Raw genomic sequence first — 23,407 nt, forward strand, 5'->3', positions numbered from 1 at the left:
TCTGCTTTCTGCCAGCAGTACCAGGGTCGACAGTCGAAGACAGAGGCCACCTGGGGACTCGGGACTTGGCGGCTCCGGTGTTCTTCAGGCCGTTGGTGGTGGAAGCCGTGTGGGACGCGGCTTCTCTCTCGTCGGGCGTCTTCTATCTTCGAGCCTGCCCACACATCACCTGGTGTTTATTGACTGTGAAAATTACGACACGTTTCGTTGTGTATTATCACAACATTAAATTGTTACCTTTTGGCTTACTCATTGTCCGTTCATTTGCGCCCCCTGTTGTGGGTCCGTGCTACGACACCTTCCCAACAGTTATTGGTGATTTGAATTCCCAAGTATTTGATTGACTTTTTATTCCATTTGAATTTATATTGCTGTTTCATAGATGGAGAGGAGCTATAATTAATGGGGAGCACTTGAGTTTTATCAATATTGAACTTATAACCTGAAAGGTGACCATAATAGCTTAATAAGTCCATTAGCTTAGGTAAACATTTGTCCGGTTGTTTTAAATATATTAACACATCATCTGCAAACAATACAATTTTGTTTTCTATATCTCTCATTTTTATTCCTTCTATTTCTTGCTCTTGTCTAATTGCCTGAGCCAGGGGCTCAATATAAATGGCAAACAGAGTTGGAGACAGGCAGCAACCCTGCTTCGCTGATCGTTCTAATCTAATCCAATTTGTGAGGCTACCATTTATCTTAATTCTTCCTTTTGATATAATGTTTTAACACAGTTGATTGCTTGTGAGTTAAGCGCAAACCTTTCTAAACAGAGATAAAGGAATTGCCAACTAACGGAATCGAAGGCCTTTTTCGCATCCAAACTTAAAAGGACAGCACTTTCGTTTGTTTTTTGTATTTCTTCTATTATATGTAGAGTCCTTCTGACATTGTCTTGAGTTTGGTGCCCTCCAATGAAGCCTGATTGATCTTCATCTATAATTTCTGAAATGAGTGATTGGAATCTATTTGAAATGATTGATGCGTATATCTTATAATCACAGTTCAAAATTGATATTGGTCTAAAACTTTCACAATGCTCCCTGTCTTTGCCCTCCTTATGAATGACAGTAATTACAGCCTCCCTCCATGATGGCGGCAGTGTACCATTCTTCAGAGTTTGATTAAAGGATGCAAGTAACATTGGATATAACTCTTTCTTAAAAATCCTATACCATTCAATAGGATATCCATCTGTTCCTGGAGTTTTGTTTGAGTTCATTCTTTTTATTGCATGTTCTAATTCTTTCTCTGTAATCTGTGCACATAATATTGAGTTTTGTTCTTCTCCTATATTTGGGAAGTCTAATGTATTTAAAAATGTTTTAATTGTTTCGTCCTCTGCTGATTCAGGTTGAGAGTATAGATTTAAATAATAGTCTTCAAATGCCTTTTCAATTTCCTCTGGTTTATACATTAGTGTTTTGTGTACAGGGTCTCTGATTTTGTTTGTAGTATTTAGTTATTGTTTGTTTCTTAATCGCCTGGCAAGAGATTTAGTTAATTTAGAGCCTCCTTCATAGTATGTTTGCTTTAAAAATCTAATTTTCTTTTCTGCTTCTTCTGATAATATTTTATCTATTTTCATCCTTGCTTCTTTAACCTTTTTCAGTGACTCCAGATCATTGTTTTTCTTAGGTAATTGTTCTGATATTTCCAATTCCTCTGTAACCATCTGGAATTCCTGAATTCTTTTTTTCTTGTTGTATGAGGAGTAAGAAATTAGTTTGCCTCTTATTACTGCTTTCATAGCATCCCACACCATTGTGGGATCTGTCTCTCCATTATCATTTTCTTTTTGATAGGCATTTGTTTGATTTTTTATATCCTGCACTAATTGCTGGTTGTTAAGCAAACCAATATTTAACCTCCAGTTTGTGACCTTAGGTTTCCTATTGAGATTCAATGTTAATTTCAAGGAACAGTGATCTGATAGATCAGCTGTCCCTATCTGACATTCTACAACCCAAAACCGGTCTTCTGTGTTCATAAAAAGTAATCTGTTCTTGTGTGAGTTGAGTGTGGAGCAGAATAAAATGTATAATCCCTCTCTAAAGGGTGACATTCTCTCCAAACATCCATCACTCCCAATTCAGTTAGTGTTACATTGATGTATCTAGACAAATGTGTTTTACTTTTCTTTTTGGTACTATTAGAGTCGAGAAAAGGATTTAGGACTACGTTCCAGTCTCCTGCAAAGATTAGAATTCCTTCTGTTTCTTGTGTAATATTATCAAAGACAGATTTATATAAAGATTTATCAGATTCTGGTGGGGCATAAATATTTAATAATGTGACCATTTGATCTTTCAATTTTCCCCTGATCAGAATGTATCTTCCATCTTTATCTTTAATTTCCTTTAAACACTCAAATTTTACATGATTAGAAATTAGGATCGCTACCCCTCTTTTACATCCTCCTTTAAATGAACTATAGAATGTATTTTTGAAACTCATATTTTGTAATTTTTGGTGCTCCTTGTCTGACAAGTGGGTTTCCTGTAAATAAATTATCTCCGCTTTTTCTTTTTTAAACTTTGTAAGAACCTTGCCCCTTTTTATTGGATTATTTAAGCCATTCACATTTAGTGATGTGAACCTTACAGTTTCAGGATGCATTATAACTAAAATAATAATTCTGAAGACAGTCTGACCATAACAACACAATGAACTCTAGAACTGTAGAACACAAAATGAAAAGAAGAAAAAAAAATCTATCTGGTATCCTGAGAAACCACTAATTGGTCCCAAAGTCCCGTTGGTAGGAGAGGGGTAAAGCCTCCTGAAAAAGAAGGGCCCCTCAGTAGACGTAGGTGTTGACTCGAAGAGTCCTCCTTCCAGTCTACCCAAGTCCAACATAATTTGTATTTTGCTTCTTGCCAGTTCTTTATCTCCCCCCCCCCCTTTTTTTTTTCTCGCCGGGAGGCAGATTATCGGATTTTCACTCACTAGTTTCTTTTTACAGGAAAATTAAATAAATAAGAGGGGTGTTAATATGAAGAAACGTAAAATAATTTGAATTTAATTATACTTAATTATCTAAATGTCTTTATGTAACTTTGTTTTTCCACCCCTTTGCTCACTCAGTTAGAAAATAATAAGAATAAGATAAAAAAAAAAGGAATTAAAAAAAAAATGATAATCTGTTATTTATAATCAGTTACTTCCCTTTAATTACTTTTCCGCCTCATTTCCGAAACTCCTGTAGTCTCTCCCTCGCTCTTTGGCCCTCACTGCTCGGTGTATCAGACGCTGTAGAGGTGCGCCTGTTGAGTGCCTCTCTCCATCGCGTCTTCCTTCTGCTCCGCGCTTCTGGTCGTCACGAGCCATCTTCTCCGCATCTCCCCCGCTGCCTCTCCCAGACTGCCGTATGTCTTGGGACCATCGTGCCAGTGGATTTTGATATTGGTTAATGGTGTCTGGAACTTAACTCCATTTTCCTTTAGTACCTCAAGCTTTGCGCTTTTGCACCACATCATAGGCATAGTCGTGGTAAAAAAAAATATTGGATTTCCATTTATTTTAACACGTTTCTGCCAAGCTTTCTTGAGGACCAGTTCTTTTGTGTCAAATTGAAGGAAGTTTACAATAAAACTTGGTTACTCTTAAGATTGAGTAATCAGCAAAGTAACTAATCAGCAAAGTAGCTAATAGTTACTTTTCTGAGTACTCAATCTTAAAAATAAGCAAGTTAGATTATGAGTTACTTTATTAGTTACATTCAGCAGCTCCCGACAAGTTGTCTGCAGCTGCTAATGAAGTAATTATAAAGTAAGTGTAAAATGTACCTGTAAAAAGTAACTAATAAAGTAACTTTTCATAGTTACTTTGGCAACACTGGTTGCAGCACTGTTTCCTTATTTTAGTAAAGTTACAGTCTTTACATAATATGCTGTATAATTCGTTGAGCATCTAACTATATGTGTGTCTTTTTTTAGCTTTTCGACATCATACTAACTAACACAGACACACAGATTTGGGCCTCAGAGAATTATGGCATACAGTGAGGAAAATAAGTATTTGCACACCCTGCGATTTTGCAAGTTCTCATCATGGAGGGGTCTGAAATTTTCATCTTAGGTGCATGTCCACTGTGACAGACATAAACTAAAAATCCGGAAATCACAATGTATGATTTTTTTAATAATTTATTTGTATGTTACTGCTGCAAATAAGTATTTGAACACCTACCAACCAGCAAGAATTCTGGCTCTCACAGTCCTGTTAATTTTTCTTTAAGAAGCCCTCTTATTCTGCACTCTTTACCTGTATTAATTGCACCTGTTTGAACTTGTTACCTATATAAAAGACACATGATCACACACTCAATCAATCACACTCCAACCTGTCCACCATAGCCAAGACCAAAGAGCGGTCTAAGGACACCAGGGACAAAACTGTAGACCTGCACAAGGCTGGGATGGACTACAGGACAACAGGCAAGCAGCTTGGTAGAAGACAACTGTTATGATTATTTATTAGAAAGTGGAAGAAACACAAGATGACAATCTCCCTCGGTCTGGGATTCCATGCAAAATCTCACTTTGTGGGGTAAGGATGATTCTGAGAAAGCTCAGAACTACACAGGAAGACCTGGTCAATGACCTGAAGGGAGTTGGGACCACAGTCACAAAGATTACATTAGTAACACATGATGCTGTCATGGTTTAAAATCCTGCAGGGCAGCAAGGTCCCCCTGCTCAAGCCAGCACATGTCCAGGCCCGTTTGAAGTTCACCAGTGACCATCTGGATGATCCAGAGGAGACATGGGAGAAGGTCATGTGGTCAGATGAGACCAGAATAGAGCTTTTTGGAATCAACTCCACTTACCATGTTTAGAGGATGAGAACAGCCCCAAGAAAACCATCCCAACCGTGAAGCATGGTGGTGGAAACATCATACCTTTGGGGTGCTCTTCTGCAAAGGGGACAGGACGACTGCACCGTATTAAAGGGAGGATGGATGGGGTCATGTATTGCGAGATTTTGGCAAACAACCTCCTTCCCTCAGTAAGTGCATTGAAGATGGGTCATGGCTAGGTCTTCCAACATGACAATGTCCCCAAACACACAGCCAGGGCAACTAAGGAGGGGCTCTGTAAGAAGCATTTCAAGGTCCTGGAGTGGCCTGGCCAGTCTCCAGACCTGAACTCAATAGAAAATCTTTGGAGGGAGCTGAAACTCCATACAGAAGATGTGTATGGAGGAGTGGACCAAAATCCCTGCTGCAGTGTGTTCAAACCTGGTGAAAAACTACAGGAAACGTTCAACCTCTGTAATTGCAAACAAAGGCTACTGTACCAAATATTAACATTGATTTTCAAAGGTGTTGAAATATGTATTTGCAGCAGTAACATACAAATGAATTATTTAAAAAGTCATACATTGTGATTTCCTGATTTGTTTTTTTTGTTTTTTTTTTAGATTATGTCTCTCACAGTGGACATGCACCTAAGATGAAAATTTCAGACCCCTCCATGATTTCTAAGTGGGAGAACTTGCAAAACCACAGGGTGTTCAAACTTATTTTCCTCAGTGTAGATCCTTAAAGTAGGTACATGTAAAAACTGCATTCCATCCATTCATTTTCTATTCCCACTTTCTCCAATTAAGGGTCATTGTCATGATTGGGTCTGTGGGGGGTTATTGTTTATTGTTTTGGGTATGCATTTAGTTTTTGCATTGGGGTTTGGTGGGGGTGGGGGCTGGAGTCTATCCCAGGCAATGAGGCAGGGTACACCCTGGACAGGATGCCAGTCTGTTGCAGGACCATACTATACATAGACAAATACATTCACACCTACACTAAATTTAAAGCTTCCAATTCACCAAAACTACATGCCATTGAAAGTGGAAGGAAGGCAGAGCACCCGGAGGGAATCTGCACAAACACAGGGAGAACATGCAAACTCCACACAGAAAGGCCCCAAGCGGAAGCAAGCCCACGACCTTCTTGCTGTAAGGCAACAGTGCTAACCACTAAGCCACCATGTTAAAAACTACATTGCAACAATTATGTACATAAGCTTTCATACAGTCACACAATTTTTGTAATTTTGCCTCTGCACACCACCACAATTGAGTTAAAATACGTAAAACAATCAAGATGTACTTGTAGTGCAGACAGTTAGCATTACGTAATTCAATACGTTCATCAAAAATATATTAGCCATTTTGGAATTATTTTATACACCCTCCATTTTCAAACCCCATAAGTAATTGGACAATCTAAAAATTAGAATTATTTTAGTTTGTCCAAGTCAGTAAATATGTCTTGGACTCCATTTCCATCAGTCATTAAAAAATATAAACTGTATGATACTCTTTGGTAAACCTGTCTGACTGACTGTCTGTGCATAGTGCAACTTTTGGACAGCACAGTCAGCACTTGTCTTTTTAGGCCAGTGACTCTCATGTGATATGCACCGCATGACCTTGTGAATACAGCTTTTATTCAACCAAACCACAAACATGCAGGAAACCCGGCAGTACATCTACAAAGACGTCAAAAACTTTTTTCTTTTTTTTTTTTGGAGCGTGAGGTTTGTAACTCAAGCCTCTGTCCCACTGAATAATAAGCCATGAATAATGAGCTACGCATTGATGTGTCAGCAATTATTCAAAGAATGATATACATTTTAAGCTATCGCGTATCTGCTACTAAGGCGCCTCTATGTGCCTCTATGTACCTCACATGTGCCACATGTCAGCCTCTAGTGAGCCATGACTGACCTGTCATTTGAGCCTCGTCCAGCCTCGAATGGCTCATGTTGCCGCATTTGGTCCACGTCAAGCCAAATATGATCCATGTAGCACCATGTAATGCGATGTTGGCGCACGTTTTGGCATGGGTTTGGTCCAAACCTCCAGCCCTCCCACACTTGGTCCCTTTAAAGTCTGGGTTTTCAATTCACAGCATTCATTAAAAATGTTGTCACATTTTTTAAATGCAGTCCAATAAATGACGTTCGTGTACAGTCCGGCCGGTGTGTGCATCCGTGTGCCAGGCTGCTGTTCACCTGTGTTCCAGAGTCATTAATTGCAGCAGTTCTGCATGTTTACCCCGTTCTCTGTGACCAAAAAAAAAAAGAAAAGACACGACAATAAGGTGGCCACTATAATTATATACACCCGCAACTGTGTGGATCGATCACTTCCCAACACAATAAAACACAACACAAAACACATCTGATGGGGAATTTGATCATATAACTCTGACAACATCCATAACCAGACCAGCTAGAACCGAACCATGGGTTCCTGGACAGTCGCTTCTGTGCTTCTTCTCGCTGGCTTTATTTCTTCCATGGCTTACAGTCATTTTGACATCTTAATCCAACTTTTAACTTTGTGTTCGTCCGTTAATGTCTGCAAAATCGCTCTTTTGCACACTGGTGTTCTGCGTAAATGCTCGTCATCTGATCCATAATAACAAGATGTTAAATCTATCATAAACATACTTTTATAGCTGCTTATAAAGAAGGAATGCACATGCAACTGTTTTACCAAGCTATTACAATATAAACATTACAAATAATTGCCTCTTAGGCTGTTCCAAATATGTTCTCCACCTCAGCACATGAGACAGAGAGGAAAAAAGCTCTCAATGTCCTCTGTGATTCCAGAAGCGATTAGAGGTGTTTTCAACATCCAAACTCTGAAATAAAATGATTAATCCGCTATAAAATAATTATTTTCTATACAACGTCCGGCGCACAAAGCAGGTGGGATTGTCACAACGAAGTGCGTGAGAGGCCATTGTCCTGATTTAGAAGAAGAAGAAAAAGGATAATCCCAGCTGGTGCAGACAGGTGTGTCCAACCCACTGACCTTGAGCAATTGCTGCTAGACAACTCTCTCTGCCCCTTTTAAAAGCGGCTGTCTCTCTGATCATCTCCACTATTTTGGCATGCGCCCACGTCAGCTCTGCCGTCTGGTCCTCTCAAGTTCTCTCACGATTCTGGCACATTAAATAGAAAGTCCATTATCTTCTGAAAATAACGTATTCCGACTTTTTCCAATGTGAGACATGTTCAGGCAGCCTGTAAAAACAGCACTGTGGAGATGTTCCACGTGCACGGCAGCAATAAAATAGCATTCTACAACACAGACAACAGAGTCAGCACACGTTAGGATCCGAAATCTGACAGACTCTTAAAAAATGAAGAGTTTCGGGGTGAAGTGTCTCCTCTCTGTGCATCCTATGTAAATCAAAGCTATCACTTTCAATTGAAAGCTCAGAAGCTTTGTTATTGGACGTAGGAGTGTTCGTTTCACTCTGTCTGTTGGCCATTGGGATGTTTCTATGTTTACTAAAATGTACGTTGCATACAGAGAAAGGGCGACAAATGCAGCGTAAGACGGTTTCCAGAAATGCTACTGCTAACTCACAACGCGAGAGGAATAATTAGCAATTAAATACATCCAGTGGTGGGCACAGTTCCACTAATTGCTAATTATCAAAGATAATGTTTTCATTATCGGATTAGCTTTTCAGATAACTTTGAAAACCATGATCGGACCAATTATCTTTCGATAAGTTTTGGTCCAATAATTTTTAGATTGCTGACATTTTTACAGATGTAGTTTTTTGTAGTAGATGCACAGTTCTATCCTCTACAAAGAGAGAGGAGCTGGTTCGAGAATAAACCACTCTATCCTCTGCAGGCAAAGGAGACCTGATCATAGAAAAGGAAAAAAAAAAAGCTAATTTCTTTTGACCCCATAGTGATACACTGGCAACATCACCCAAGTCATCCAGAGGCATACAGTTTTAACTTATGGTTAAAATTAAAAACTAATTTCGGAAAAGTTATTTAAATTAACGTCACGTCTGAAGTTTTATAAAGTGAAAATACAGGTATATGTTTTAGTTTTAAAGTATTGGACTAATTTTAAAGGTTTTAGTGTGGACATGGTGTGTGTGCAGTGCATTCTGGGTAAAAGTTCACGACAGGAGAAATGCATTTGAGATGCTCTGATCAGGCTCCACATAGACAACAGCATTAACCTTTTTGTATATTGTGCCTAAAACTCTCGTGAATATATTCTCTGGGTTTCTAGATGTTGTTATTGTGTTTGTTTTATGTAAAAATGCCAGAGGAAGCCCAGGTTGCTTCCTCCAAAAGCCGAACAGTTTGTTAAATTGTGATTCAGCCCGTGTGATATAACCGGCGTCAAAATGCACAGAACACTACCATCTACTGGCGACCGGTTATATCACAGTGTTGTCGACCGCAGGATTTTAAAATTATCTGTAGGTTTCCAAAACCTGAGAGACCACACACGTGGAGATAAAAACAAATCATAGATCTGACAGGTTTAGTTGTATAGTGTGTGATGTCAGCCACACAGTAAAAACAACACACGCAATCTGATTTCACACACGAACATTCCCAGGTCAAACACCTCGCTTTCTGATTGGCTGCATGTCACATTTAGCTCCTCACGTCCTTCTTAACACACCACACATGGCAGGAATAGCTGATAAAATTATGTTTAGCGTTGTCACGATTGTCGGGCATCCTTAAGATTGTCAGAAGGGTGAGATCAGGTCCATATCGGCCTAATTATCTTGCCATGTGAACCAGGCTTGATGTCATGACGCCTCACGGAACGACTGATTGATCTGTTATAACACCGCACCGAGCCGCTAACCTATCACATGTTATGACGCCTCACGGAGCGAGTGATTGATCCATGGTTATGACACCGCACCGAACATGTTTTCACTATTTGATTTCTTTGTGCGACTGACATCGTTATTCAAGCATTCAAAAGGTGATTCCTATCGCCACAAAATTCCAACCACACACGAGAAAGTTTTTTGACAGTTCTTGTTACTGAAAGAAACCTTGTCTCCCTAACCAGCTAGAGTTGTGATGTCATCACACATGCGCTTAGGCGCTGTCTAGCGGGATCTTGAAAATTTCTTTCTTTTTTTTTATACAAATGAAAAAAATGACATATTTTACAAAAACACATTTATTTGTAAACATCAACACGTTACATTGATTCACTTGTGTTGGTTTTTACATAGAATGAATGAATCAACCAATCAGTATGAGTGGAGGTTTAGTTTACCCATAATCCCCTCTGGGCATCTGTGTTAATGTTCAAATCTTCAGAATTAGTGCATTATTTTAAAATTAACAGATATGTGTTATATATGACTTTGTACATTTTAAGAGTTTACATTAATGTAGTTATTCTATCCGGAATAATTTTATTTATAAAGCAAAACCATAACTCAACCTGCTTTCCATTTCAAGACCTCTGCCTCATCGCTGGGCCACTGTATCCTGTCAAGGTAAATGATGCTTTTCTACAGTAGGGGGCAGAGCACACAAAGACAGAAGCGCTGGCTCATTGGCTGTTTGGGTTTGTGATCGCCATTTGTTCTGTTAGAAGCTTTGGCGGTGTTTAAACTCAAAATCAGCTTCTTCATAGCTGACAACGTATTTGAGGCAAAGTTGAAAGTTATTGGTTATCTGTAGCTTCCAATAAGTTTTTAGAAAGTTTATCGGTTTAGCATTTAAAAAGATAACTTTTCAGTTAGCTGTTTCTGTGTAGGCTCTCACTTCGCTGATTACCAGTTACCGAAGCTAACCTTTTGGTTAGCTGTGCCCACCACTTAATACATCAGCAACCACTAATTATTATCACGTGCACAGATAAATTTACAATCATGAATACTTTGATTTTATGTTGCTAGCCAGGACGTTAAATAACGTGTGAAATGTCCTTTAATGAGAAAATTATTTTTACATTTTATTTTTATTGAAAAAAGAAATAGGCCATGGTACATACCTCTCTAAAGCTCTGTTTCGTACAACACACAGGGGGCAACTTTATTCTTGAACAGAAATTCAAAAAATATGATTGTTGTTCAAAAAATGTTTATCCTCACATCAAAAACTTGCTCACTAAAGCGTGAAAACGAATCATTTCTGCAGTTATTTTCACTTTCACTTACATGGTCAAGCCTATCGCCCAACCAATCAGCGATATCGTATTAGACACGATGGTGTACTAGCCCAGTCACGATCGCCGTATTATCGCTCTGAGATCCAAATCTATAAAACATTCTTTTTTGGTGTTTCATGTTCTCATAAAACCCAAGTGCATAGTCTTGTTCAGGAAACTGACTGACTGTTATGGGCTTGTTGGATTACAATAATATGTTTTTTTGTCCAGTCATTTTATATAACATTAATGATAAAAATGTCTGCATCAAATTTGTAGAGTGTCAAAACATTTTCTCTAAAATGGAAATCTTTTTTGTCACAAAAGTTAAAATACCTCTGGTCATTGTCTGGGATAATGAGAAAAACAGACAGAAAACATGCTTGATATCAAATTTTTAAATTAACTTATCTCAATTTTCACCATACAAGTGTCAATTGTCAGGTATCTGTACATGTACTTATTATCTGTACAATATTTATTGTCACTCAGTAAAATATAATATTGCGCAAATTATAATACTTTACAATTAATTATATGGCACGTGGAAACTTGCTATAAAGAAATCTGTTACAATAATGAGACTTCCCAAGGGATCAATAAAATTCTATCTAATCTAATCTAATTGAATTCCTCATAAAATAATTTTTACATTCAAGTGTTGATTTTTTTTATTATTCATTATTCATTATTTTTGCAACCTTGATATTATAAAAGTTTGGATATCAAGTAATGTACTTCATAATTTCATAATTAGGTTCCATCCATCCATCCATTTTCTTCCGCTTTATCCGGAGTCGGGTCGCGGGGGCAACAGCTCAAGCAAAGCCGCCCAGACCTCCCGATCCACACACACCTCCTCCAGCTCCTCCGGGGAACCCCAAGGCATTCCCAAGCCAGCCGAGAGATGTAGTCCCTCCAGCGTGTCCTGGGTCTTCCCCGGGGCCTCCTCCCAGTGGGACGTGCCTGGAACACCTCTCCAGTGAGGCGTCCAGGGGGCATCCGGAAAAGATGCCCGAGCCACCTCAATTGACTCCTTTCGACGTGGAGGAGCAGCGGCTCGACTCCGAGCTCCTCCCGAGTGACCGAGCTCCTCACCCTATCTCTAAGGGAGCACCCGGCCACCCTGCGGAGGAAACTCATCTTGGCCGCTTGTACCCGCGATCTCGTTCTTTCAGTCATGAGCCAAATCTCATGACCATAGGTGAGGATCGGAACGTAGATCGATCGGTAAATCGAGAGCTTTGCCCCCCTACTCAGCTCTCTCTTCACCACGACGGTCCGATACAGCGACCGCATCACTGCAGATGCTGCACCGATCCGTCTGTCGATCTCACGCTCCATCCGTCCCTCACTTGTGAACAAGACCCCGAGATACTTAAACTCCTCCACTTGAGGCAAGGACACTCCACCGACCTGAAGAGGGCAAAGCACCTTTTTCCAGTCGAGAACCATGGCCTCGGATTTGGAGGTGCTGATTTTCATCCCGGACGCTTCACACTTGGCTGCAAACTGCCCCAGTGCACGCTGAAGGTCCTGATTTGACGAAGCCAACAGAACCACATTGTCCGCAAACAGCAGAGACGAGATTCTGTGGTTCCCAAACCAGACCCCCTCTACACCCTGGCTGCGCCTAGAAATTCTGTCCATAAAAATAATGAACAGAACCGGTGACAAAGGGCAGCCCTGGCGGAGGCCAACATGCACTGGAAACAGGTTTGACTTACTACCGGCAATGCGAACCAAGCTCCTGCTGCGGTCGTACAGGGACCGGATAGCCCTTAGCAAAGGACCCCGGACCCCGTACTCCCGGAGCACTCCCCACAGGGTGCGCGGAGGGACACGGTCGAATGCCTTCTCCAGATCCACAAAACACATGTGGACTGGTTGGGCAAACTCCCATGAACCCTCGAGCACCCGATGGAGCATGTAGAGCTGGTCCAGTGTGCCGCGACCAGGACGAAAACCACACTGCTCCTCCTGAATCCGAGGTTCGACCATCGGTCGAATTCTCCTCTCCAGTACTCTGGAATAGACCTTACCGGGGAGGCTGAGGAGTGTGATCCCCCTATAGTTGGAACACACCTTCCGGTCCCCCTTCTTAAACAGAGGGACCACCACCCCGGTCTGCCAATCCAGAGGCACTGTCCCCTAATTAGGTTCCACTGTAATGCAATACCTTAAACAGTATATGATAGTGTAGAATTGCACCATTTGGCACATAAGAAAAGATATTTTATAAATACTACTTCTAATTCTGTAATAATGTGGTTATGTACGATGATTGTTATATGCACCATCCATATCCACCAAATTACTGAAGGTGCTTAAAGAATTAAGAAAATATATGATTCAAAAATATGTTTCGACGTGCTAAATGATTCGAAGCTACTGTACCTTATTGTATATTGATGAAAAGGTGAGAATTAGAAACTATAAAACAATATAAATTGTCTGTGTTGATTATTAGAGTCATATTGTGTTTTCGTTTACATGGTGTAGAATGCACATAATAGGGCAGTTTCTGCAATTTCAGTTCTTTGCATTTTCATAATTTTTCATAATTTTTCAGTAGCAACTGCCTAAAAGCAAAGATCTAGTGTGCAGAAAATTTGCCATTTTGTGTTTATGTGCATGCACTGTAAGATCTTGTTCAATCTTGGGTCTCATCCATTCCTTGGGGTCCTTGGGGAAGGGTCCTGGGATCTTGTCCTATCATTGGGGTCATGACACTTGTATCAAAGAGAAGTCAAGTGATAATTCCAAGTAGGTAAAACATAGATCAGTCTTGTCAAACATAATACTGCAAAATTTGTGGACTTCATATTTCAAACAAAGGAGATATATGACAACTGCATGTCATAAATTGGGGACATTGATATTCCTGATCAGGGACACATTTCCTACATAGCCATACCAGTTTTAGGTTGCCCCCACTTGTGTTCCACGAAAATGAAACATGAAGCATATATTCATTACATGTCCCATATGGCCTAAAACATTTCAAACTTACAATGTTACTTCCTGCTGAGCCACTCATGATGACTGAGGAGAATCAAACAATGTGTTTTTAAAATCAAAATTCGGGAGTGCCTAAAACTTTTTGCACAGTACTGTTTGTCAGCACAAATTTAAAAAAAAAACCTTCCCAAGGCCTTGAGGTGTTAGGTGCTGTGCATTTGTGGGTTATTTTGCAACCAAGTCAACAAATAAACCGATGTGGATTAAAGTTCAACCACCATGACATCAGACTTTGACATTAACTGAGAAAACCACCCACTGTTTAATAGACCGGCTGACTCTGTGCGGGTGTGCGGTGTATGTCTCTACATCAGGTGACAGAAAGGCAGGAAGTGCCACTGCATTGTAGGAAAAGGAGCAGCACAAGTTAAAAAATAAAAACCTAATGAGTGCAAAGAAAAGTGTGTGAGCCTGAGGAACAATGGGGTTTGTTTCAAAACACTAGCAAGCATCCCCAAATGGCACTCCTTCCTCCATGTGGGAAGTGAGTGAGAAGTTAAATAGTTTGAATGGAGACCCAGGACAGCCAGAGCAGCAATCTGCTCCAAGGCTATTTATGGAGCATCTCCTCCTTAAGCACAATGGATCCAGGAATGCTTAATGTTGGTGGCCAGGCGTAAGGGATTGGGCACCTCCTTGTGGGGTGGTGCATGAGAACCTGATGTGCACTGCAGTTGCACGTGCGTGAAGACAACACAGTTTGCAAAGCTGAGGTTTACCACTCTGCAGGTGAACAGTGTTTTTATTTGGCTTATAGGTGGCGGATTCTTTACAGAGGAGTCATGGAGAAAGCAAGAAATTTCACAAACAATTGGCACTATTTTCAAAACTGAGCTGGAAAATTTTTCTGCTGTCAGTGTTTTGTCAGCATATTTTGGTTTAGTTTTAGTCCTGCCTTGAGTAAAATGTCACTAAGTTTTCGTCATCTGAATTGTTTTAGTTTTAGTCTAGTGTTAGTCTATCAAATGTCTTGTTGGCTAAATCTCCTGGGCCCGGTTTCATAAAACAGTGTAATCTTTTAGTCTACTAAACTTACTTAATCGACTGCGGTTAGTCGCCATTATCCATCTAATCTCTATTTCACATTGACGGATAAACTTGTGGATTAGCCGTCTTACATTAGTTGACGATTTTCACGGGCATAACAGGCTTGCCAGCGCCGTTGGCATGAACCCCTCCAATGTGTAACAGTTTTGTTTATTTCTGGGTTGGTCGTTGTCATGAATTATTGAGCCTTTGTTTCGTTCACTGGCTTTATTAACATTTACGGACACATTCGAACTGCAGAATGACGTGCGTGGCGCTTGGCCTAGCAGTTCTTCTGCACTTCTGTCAAGCCTTTTTGTGCACACAACAACAACAACACTGCTCAGCGTAATAGCAACACCCGGTGGCTAATGTGAGAATTGTCACAAACACATCATAACAGTCGTCTGCAAACATGGTCAAAAGCAGAGAAAGCTCTCCTTCTGGAGGAATACGAGCAACGCAGGGATGCTCTTGAGTGTTCCGTCAAGTGGCGCTACATGATAGCTGCCATTGTTTGAGGTAAGACACTGACGTTTTGTCAACTAAAATAAGATTAGCTTCCTCTGTACCAGGCTAAACACTTTAGTTGAGGAAGGCGAAACATTAGCTGCTTTTAGGTGCTAATTTCAAGAAGTTCAAAATTTAGCAACAACAGCGCTCGACAGTTTGTGTACGGGGTACTACGAGGACAAACAAGGATTTTAGAGGCATGTTTGTGGTGAGGACGAGGCTGTTAAAAGCTCATTATCTGAGCACCTGGCAGCTACGAGGACAGGACAGGCTATTTTGGACAGGTTATTTTGGTCCCGCTCTCCTGTGCACTTCGTCGTGACAATCCCACCTGCTTTGTGCACCGGACGCTGTATATAAAATAATTATTTCGTAGTGGATTAATCATTTTCTATCAGAGCTTGGCTGTTGAAAACACCTCTAATTGCTTTTGGAATCACAGAGGACTGTTTCATCTGGACCCATTTTTTCCTCTCTCTGTCTCGTGCGCTGAGGTGGAGAACATATTTGGACCAGCGTAAAAGGTAAGTATTTGTAATGTTTATATTGTAATAGCTTGGTAAAACAGTTGCATGTTCATTCCTTCTTTATAAGCAGCTGTAAAAGTATGTTTATAATAGATTTAACATCTTGTTATAATGGATCAGATGAGCTCCGCTGTGTATTCGCACTGATGCAATGACTTGCGTTCAAGATGAGCATTTACGCAGAACGCAAGCGTGCAAAAGAGCGATTTTGGAGACAATAACGGACAAACACAAAGTTAAAAGTTGGCTCACCGGTGTTAAAATGAAGACGAGCATTTATGCAGAATGCGAGTGTGCAAAAGAGTGATTTTGCAGACAACAACAGATGAACACAAAGTTAAAAGTTGGATCACCGGTGAGCTGCGGAAGAAATATGCCAGTGAGAAAAGCGCATTTAATGACTCTGGAACACAGGTGAACTGCAGCCTGGTGCACGGATGTTCCCACAGGCTGGACTGTGCAGGACTATCTTTTTTTGGACCGTGTTTAAAGAATGTGACATCTTGAATGGATGCTGTGAATTTTTAAACCCACACTTTAAAGGCACCAAGTGTGGGAGGGCTGGATGTTTGGACCAAACCCACGTCGAAACATGAACCAACGCTGCGTTACATGGCACTCCATGGATCATATGTGGCTTGACATGGATCATATGTGGCGACACGAGCCATTCGAGGCTGGACGGGTCTCAAATGACAGGTCAGTCATGGCTGATTGGAGGCTGATACCTGGCACAAGTGACTCTCAGAGAGGCTTCTTCATAGCAAATATGTGATAGATTTATATGTGGATCATTATTCAGATAACCACTGAAATTTCTGACAAATTTATACGTGGCTCATTATTCATGCCTTTATTATTCAGTGGGACCGAGGCTTAACGTCAAAAAATTAGTCAACTAGTGAGTTTATTCCGCTAAACAAGATAGAGACTGCTTTATGAAACCAGGGCCCTGTAGATTTAGTTGACTAAAATCTTAAGATATTTATTTGATTGAAACTAGACTAAAACTAAGTTTCCTGTAGATTTAAGCCTGTTTCCCATTACCACGTTTTGGGCTCCATTGGTGTCCGCATTTCAAATATGAGGTAATCAGGCCTGACTGTCCACAGCAGCAGTTTGGACTGGGTAAAAATGACAAAGAATGGTGACAAAGGTCAATTTCAGTTTATACAGGCGTCAAAAGTTAAAGCTACTCCAGTTTTGGTAAAAAGTGCTGTTGTTGCTTGCTGTTTTAACCCATAACTCCATAACATTCAGTCACAGATAGTCCAAGCTATACCTTTTTGGAAACTTTGTGATCAGACAAATATTGTGGTATAGCCACAGTGGTTGGATTGTGTCTAACTGTAATTATTATGGGTTAAATGCAGAAGACAAATTTCTTTGTATGTATGTATGTACAATGAAAATAAAAGCTCTTTATTTTACTTTACTACCTGGGTGTCTATTGAAAATTCAAGTGGCTAGTCGTTTTTTCAAAAGAAGAATGTCTAATGCCGCGTTCACACCGGGCGCAACCAGACGCCACAAATTTGCTTGGACGTGCCACGTGCCACCATCACCCGGTGTGTCGCTGTGCTTTCGCTCCGAGAATTCGCCCCAGTGCGTCATCAAATAGGAGGAGCTTCCATTCCGCTCGCCGGCTCCAGTTGTCAGTCAAGTTAACATGATGGACCTTGATCACACGGAGCGAGTTGTTGTGTTCCCAATTCGGGGAGTATCATCATTTGCTGCAGGAGCTGCGTCTGGATGACGGCCGCTTTCAGCGGTCCTTCCACCTCTGCAGGACCCAGTTTGAGGACCTCCTGTCCCGTTCACGTGCGCACATGTAAACAATTAAAAAAAAAACCTCCGCTGCCTGCTGTGGGGCTGCTCCTCGCTCTTCCCCCAAAAACTCTGTCATAATTGTGTTTAGAAACCAGTCACCATTTGTTTTATTATACATCTGTATAGTTAATAAGTAAAATAATCTCCACGGACGATTCGCTCGCACACGCACATAAAACAACCAAAAAAAAAAACCTCAGCTGCTTGCTGTGGGGCTGCTGCTCGCTCTTCCCCAAAAAACTCTGTCATAATTGTGTTTAGAAACCAGTCACCATTTGCTTTATTATACATCTGTGTAGTTAATAAGTAAAATAATTTTCATGGACGATTCGCTCACGTGCGCACGTAAATTAAAAACAAAAAAACAAAAGAAACTCTGCTCCCGCTGCTGTGGGGCTGCAGCTCGCTCCAAAAACTCTGTCATAATTGTGAAATAAAGGACAAAAGGGACATAAGTCCTGCTCACAGGTTGGCTACCAGAGACAGGACATGTTCACATCCTCAGTCACACTCCAGACATCTCCACGTCACTACATATTCAGTCCCTGATTGGTCATCGCGGCGCGACAAGATGAAAAATTTCAGATTTTTCAACTTGGGGAGGAGGGCAGCGTGACGTGACGCGACACAATATTGCACCACAAACGCGGCAATCGCTCAAAATCGCTTCACTCACATTGCTTCATTCGCGTCCATCGCGTCACGCTGCGTGGTTTGGTGCCAAAACGCGTCCTTCCATAGGGATTACATGGCAACCTGTCGCTGCTGTCATTCGCGTCGCGCCTGGTGTGAACACGGCATAAGGAGTATTTGTGCCAATTTTGTATTTTGTAGTTGTATAACCAGGATTCCTCTGTAAATTTTCTGTTATCTGCTGCTGTCACATTAGCTACCGATAGTGGCGACAAGCAGTTGCCTTTGTCCCTTTGTGGGTGTTCCCGAGGCTTGCCCGCTAACATCTCCTCAAGATGTCTTATAAATCACTTCAGAGGTGTTATCTGGTTAGAAAAACAGCATTTTTAGATTTATAAGTGTTTGTGGGGACAGGGGGATATGTTGTATGTATGATATTTTTTCCAGCATTTGTGTTTCATAAGGAAAACGTTTCATCATGCTTTTTGTGGTTTTTGTGCAGCACTATATGTGTGTACTTTTCACTGGTGTAATGTGGCAATTTAGCAGCTCGCTGATTGACATGTCAGCATGTTGTGTAATTTATTCAGATTTTAAAGTACCAAATAGGAAATCATCACAAACCCAGTGCCGACAGTGAGCCCTAGATTTGCCTTTGGATTCACTGTTGACCTTCTTACAGATTACCAGACATGATTTCAGATACAGGGCTCTTTCTTTACCCTTGTTGATCCACCTTCTTTGTCATGCAGGTGCAAGAAGTGGGACGTTCCCATCGAGAAGATATACAACAAAACCCAGAGAGAGAAGTTCGCCTGGGCAATTGATATGGCCGACGACGACTATGAGTTTTAAATACTGTTCTTACTGTTTAGTTTTTTCTACCCATGCCTTTGATTGTACAGACGGTTTGCAGTGTATGTGACACAGTTGTACTGTGTGGTTGCTGCAGAGCTTTGAGGGAGAACAGAAAGACTTGTATGTCTAAGGTAATACTGGAAAATAATTCCAAACATTTGACCAAATTGCCAAAGGTCATCTGTAGTACATATGTAGCTGCACGTAGTATGACCACACTGTAAAAAAAAAAAGGAAAGAGAACTGGAAAATAATGTTAAGGTAATCAGCCTCATAGACTTTTTGGGTTTACTCAATTTAAGGACCACTCATAACTCATCACTCATCTTCAACCGCTTATCTGGGATCGGGTCACGGGGGCAACAGCTCTAGCAGGGGACCCCAGACTTCCCTTTCCCATGCCACATTGACCACCTCAGACTGGGGAATCCCGAGGCATTCCCAGGCCAGTGTGGAGATATAATCTCTCCACCTAGTCCTGGGTCTCCCTAGGGAGGCGCCCAGGGGGGTATCCTTACCAGATGCCCGAACCACCTCAGCTGGCTCCTTTCATCGTGAAGGAGCAGCAGCTCTACTCCAAGCTCCCCACGGATGAGCAAACTTCCTTTTATCCGTGGGGATCTTCGTTGATGAATTCAGGTTAACATGTTTCTTCAAAGTTACATGTTAAGGCCCCTTCACACATAGTAGTCGTGCAAATTCGAACTGCACTCAAACGCCTCGTACAGCAGTCTTGCAGCAGATCCTGGCCAAATATCCTGACCAAGCCAACCTTCACACTACAGTCCAAATGAGGGCGAATGGCAGCCGAATGTACATTTGACCCACACTTGGCCAAAGTCGACGTGCAAGCCAAAGACTTCCAACAGCAGTCACAGTGCACTTACAACAGTCTGACCCATTTGGACAACCAGCTCAAATGTAGCGCACATGACACCATAGTCGAGGTGCGGTCGAGGTGGTGAAAGCTTGAACGGCGTTGGGAGTGCAGTGCAGTAGCTGTCCAGCGCATCGCACAAATCTGGATAGGCTATTATGTCCATGATGGACCTAATTTAACATATACATTGTCATCCCCTCCCATGGGTTACATAATGTAAGTGAGACATTATGATCATCACAGCTGTAACACGATGTGCAGGTGCATGCGGTCCGCTGCTGGCCCATGGCAAGTCGATGCATGTCACAGGCCGAGCGTGCTGCCACACAACACAGCTGACCGGGATGTGACAGCTGGAATACACCTACCATGACATAGGCAGCATGGCTAGGCCACCACAACAGAACTAAAAATAAAAACTCAGCTTTGGAATGCATCCTGGTGCATGTCACAGCACTGGGCGAACACCAACCACGCAGCAGCCTAAATGCATTACAGATTAACAACTATTTTTATCCATAACCAACGTTTGGTACCAGCATTTAGCTGTCTGAGAGTCATTCCGCCTGTGTTCAGGTACAGTCCGCTTCATGCTTCCGCAAGTACGCCCAGTGAATCCAGGTTGCCTTTTGTCTACAAATCTAATATGGTTTTAATGTAACTTTAATTAGGCTTTCAAGTCAAATTCTTGTATTTTGTGAGCAACATATGTCCGTCTCCACCTCTTTGTAACCAGAGGCATATTCAGAAGGAAAAAAAAACACATCTCATCCGTCTCAATAAGATTGAATAATAATAAATACATAACTACATACCCTGAAAGGTGCATTGCTGATTTTACTCCTGCTGTTTTTGCACATAGAGCCATGTAGGATTATTGTTCAGCTGTGCTGTCATTTGTCTGTCCACAGCAAACAGCATTCCTCCACCAGGCTCACCGATTCCCGGTAGCATAGCTTAGCATGGCGGTCCACTGGACACACTCACACCAGTAACACAAATGGCAGGAAACTGGTCTACATCAGGGCTCTCCTGTTAAGGTCCAGCAGAGGTCATTCACTGTCACATTCTCTCCAACTCTCTGTGGTCACAGTTGCAGCTTCCTCAGCCAGGCTCACTGGCTCCGCATGTAGCAGTTTAGCTCAGCATGGCACAATATGACAGCACAAACCACAAACACGGCCAGTTCCACGCTTTCGGGAGAGGCAACGTGCTTTGTTACAGTTCTGATCAGCTGGAATGGAAGGAATAGATGCACGTGTTTTCTGAAGCCCATTTCTCACACTGTGCTCATTTGCAATTTCTCCAATCTTTCTGGGAAGTGTTTACAAACCGTTTACACCTCAAAAGTCATATCTGTAGGAAAACTATACAACTAACTATATAACTAACTATACTACTAACTAACATCACGACTGGTTTTGATGGACTCTCCTAAAACATACCTGTTCACCATTTCAATGTCCAAGTCCACAAAAAAATACAGATTTCGAGCTGCAAAAATTAACTGTTTTCTCATTCATTTCAGTGAAAATGGCAAATGGGTCTGATGGGGTGGTTCTAAAGATAATGTCACTGAAGTCAGCATTTCTCGCAGGCTAACATTTCTTAACATTTCTTTAATCAGCAGCCGATTAAATCAAACTAAATCCCCCATGTTTATGACTTAGCCGAGCCAGCGTGCACAGCTAATATCCTTTTTTTTTCTTTTACAAATTTCTGTTGCGATTGCAATTTCAAAATGAACCCACAAATGCAGCCAGTAACCAGAATGGGATGTAAGTGAAAACACACGTGATTTATTGTCCAAGCACATGTGAAAACAGTCCAAAGAAATGAGAGTCCACAACAAAATGCAAACCAAACCGTGGGTAGAAGGTGGCAACAAACTAACACAAAATAACAACGGTACAAGACACCAACCAAGGAGAATGAACCAGCGTCGCCGACCGAACGTTCTCCCCTAAAAATCAGTCTTCCCTGCCTTCACTGCACATGCGTCAGTTCTATGTGTCAGCTGTGGTTTATCACCTCGTTTCTGCTTCAAACTGCACTCCAGTCATCACCTATCTCAGCGACAGATATCTGAAGTTTTGTACAACAATCATTTCCGCATAAAATGAGCATTATTTCATAATAAAAGACGGAAGAAGCGATCAGAACACAGCAGCCAGATGAGCTGCTGCTGCTGCGTTCACTGCGCCTCCATCATTTTAAAGCGTCAGTAGCGACTCACCGATTATCACCTTGTTTCTGCTTAAAACGCCCTTGTTTCTGCTTAAAGCTGACTTTAGAATGATTTAAGAGGTTTTTCCTTGTCATCTGATGGTTAATAATCACATTATTCCCTTTGATTGCTTTGGGTGTAGAGACTCATTCTCAGACGAGCTGCCGTGGTCCCAAATGATGCATGCGCATTGAAGGCAGGGCGGACCAATTTTTAGGGGGAGACCGTTCGGTCTGGGACACCAGCAAATGAAACGGGAAACAATGCAGGCTTAGATACACAGCAACACAATTAAGCAAACAAGCGGCAGGTGTGATGGACATGGGAGGAATTAGGGGAGGCCGGTACAAAACACGCAAGAACAAACAGGAGAAGTGAGTCAGAACTCAAAAGTAACACAGAGGTGAGTGAAAATTAAACCAAAAACATAATAATACAAATACTCAAAATTAAAAAGAGAACCACAACATAATTAAATACCAAACCAAGAAAAACAAAGCTAAAATAAGCGAGAAACTCAAAGATGAAAGAGAGAGACATCCAACCCATGTACTGATGCAATGTGGGACACAGCAGGTCTTCCAAAAAAAGAAGCTAATGTTTTTGTTAGCTTTCCAGATAAGTTTTAAAACCATCATTGGCCCAATTATCTTCCGATGAATTTAGTTCCGCAATGAGTGCAAAGAGGAAGACGCAACAAAACTGACAGGTGAGGACACAGGAATGAAACAGACACCAGACGGGACAGACCACCAGGATAATTCACAAAGGAGGACAGACAGACAGGATACAGAACACATAAACAACCCACAGAAGGAACATGGACAAAACACAAAGAACACTAACAAAAAGGCACAGACAGAACACAATGACACGTAACACAGCTGCACAGACAGGGAAAACCACAACAACTTCATTAAA

At 41.4% G+C, this 23,407-nt stretch overlaps 1 protein-coding gene and 1 long non-coding RNA gene across 2 annotated transcripts in view; one reads left to right on the forward strand and one right to left on the reverse strand.

Moving 5' to 3' along the window:
* top1 (DNA topoisomerase I) overlaps positions 1–19,630 on the forward strand; it is a 74,648-nt gene extending 55,018 nt beyond the window's left edge. The window contains 1 exon segment of the mRNA XM_034172591.1: positions 19,274–19,630. Within this exon segment, the coding sequence (XP_034028482.1) occupies positions 19,274–19,376 (103 nt within the window). The 3' untranslated portion in view covers positions 19,377–19,630.
* Positions 1,470–22,321, reverse strand: LOC117512498. The gene is made up of 3 exons (XR_004561307.1): positions 22,309–22,321; positions 19,969–19,983; positions 1,470–1,595 (listed from the first exon to the last, which is right to left on the reverse strand). It is a non-coding gene; the product is annotated as an uncharacterized LOC117512498 (long non-coding RNA).
* Between the last annotated feature and the right edge of the window lie 1,086 nt (positions 22,322–23,407).

The sequence above is a fragment of the Thalassophryne amazonica genome, chromosome 6 (genome assembly GCF_902500255.1).
Source record: "Thalassophryne amazonica chromosome 6, fThaAma1.1, whole genome shotgun sequence".
NCBI lineage: Eukaryota > Metazoa > Chordata > Actinopteri > Batrachoidiformes > Batrachoididae > Thalassophryne > Thalassophryne amazonica.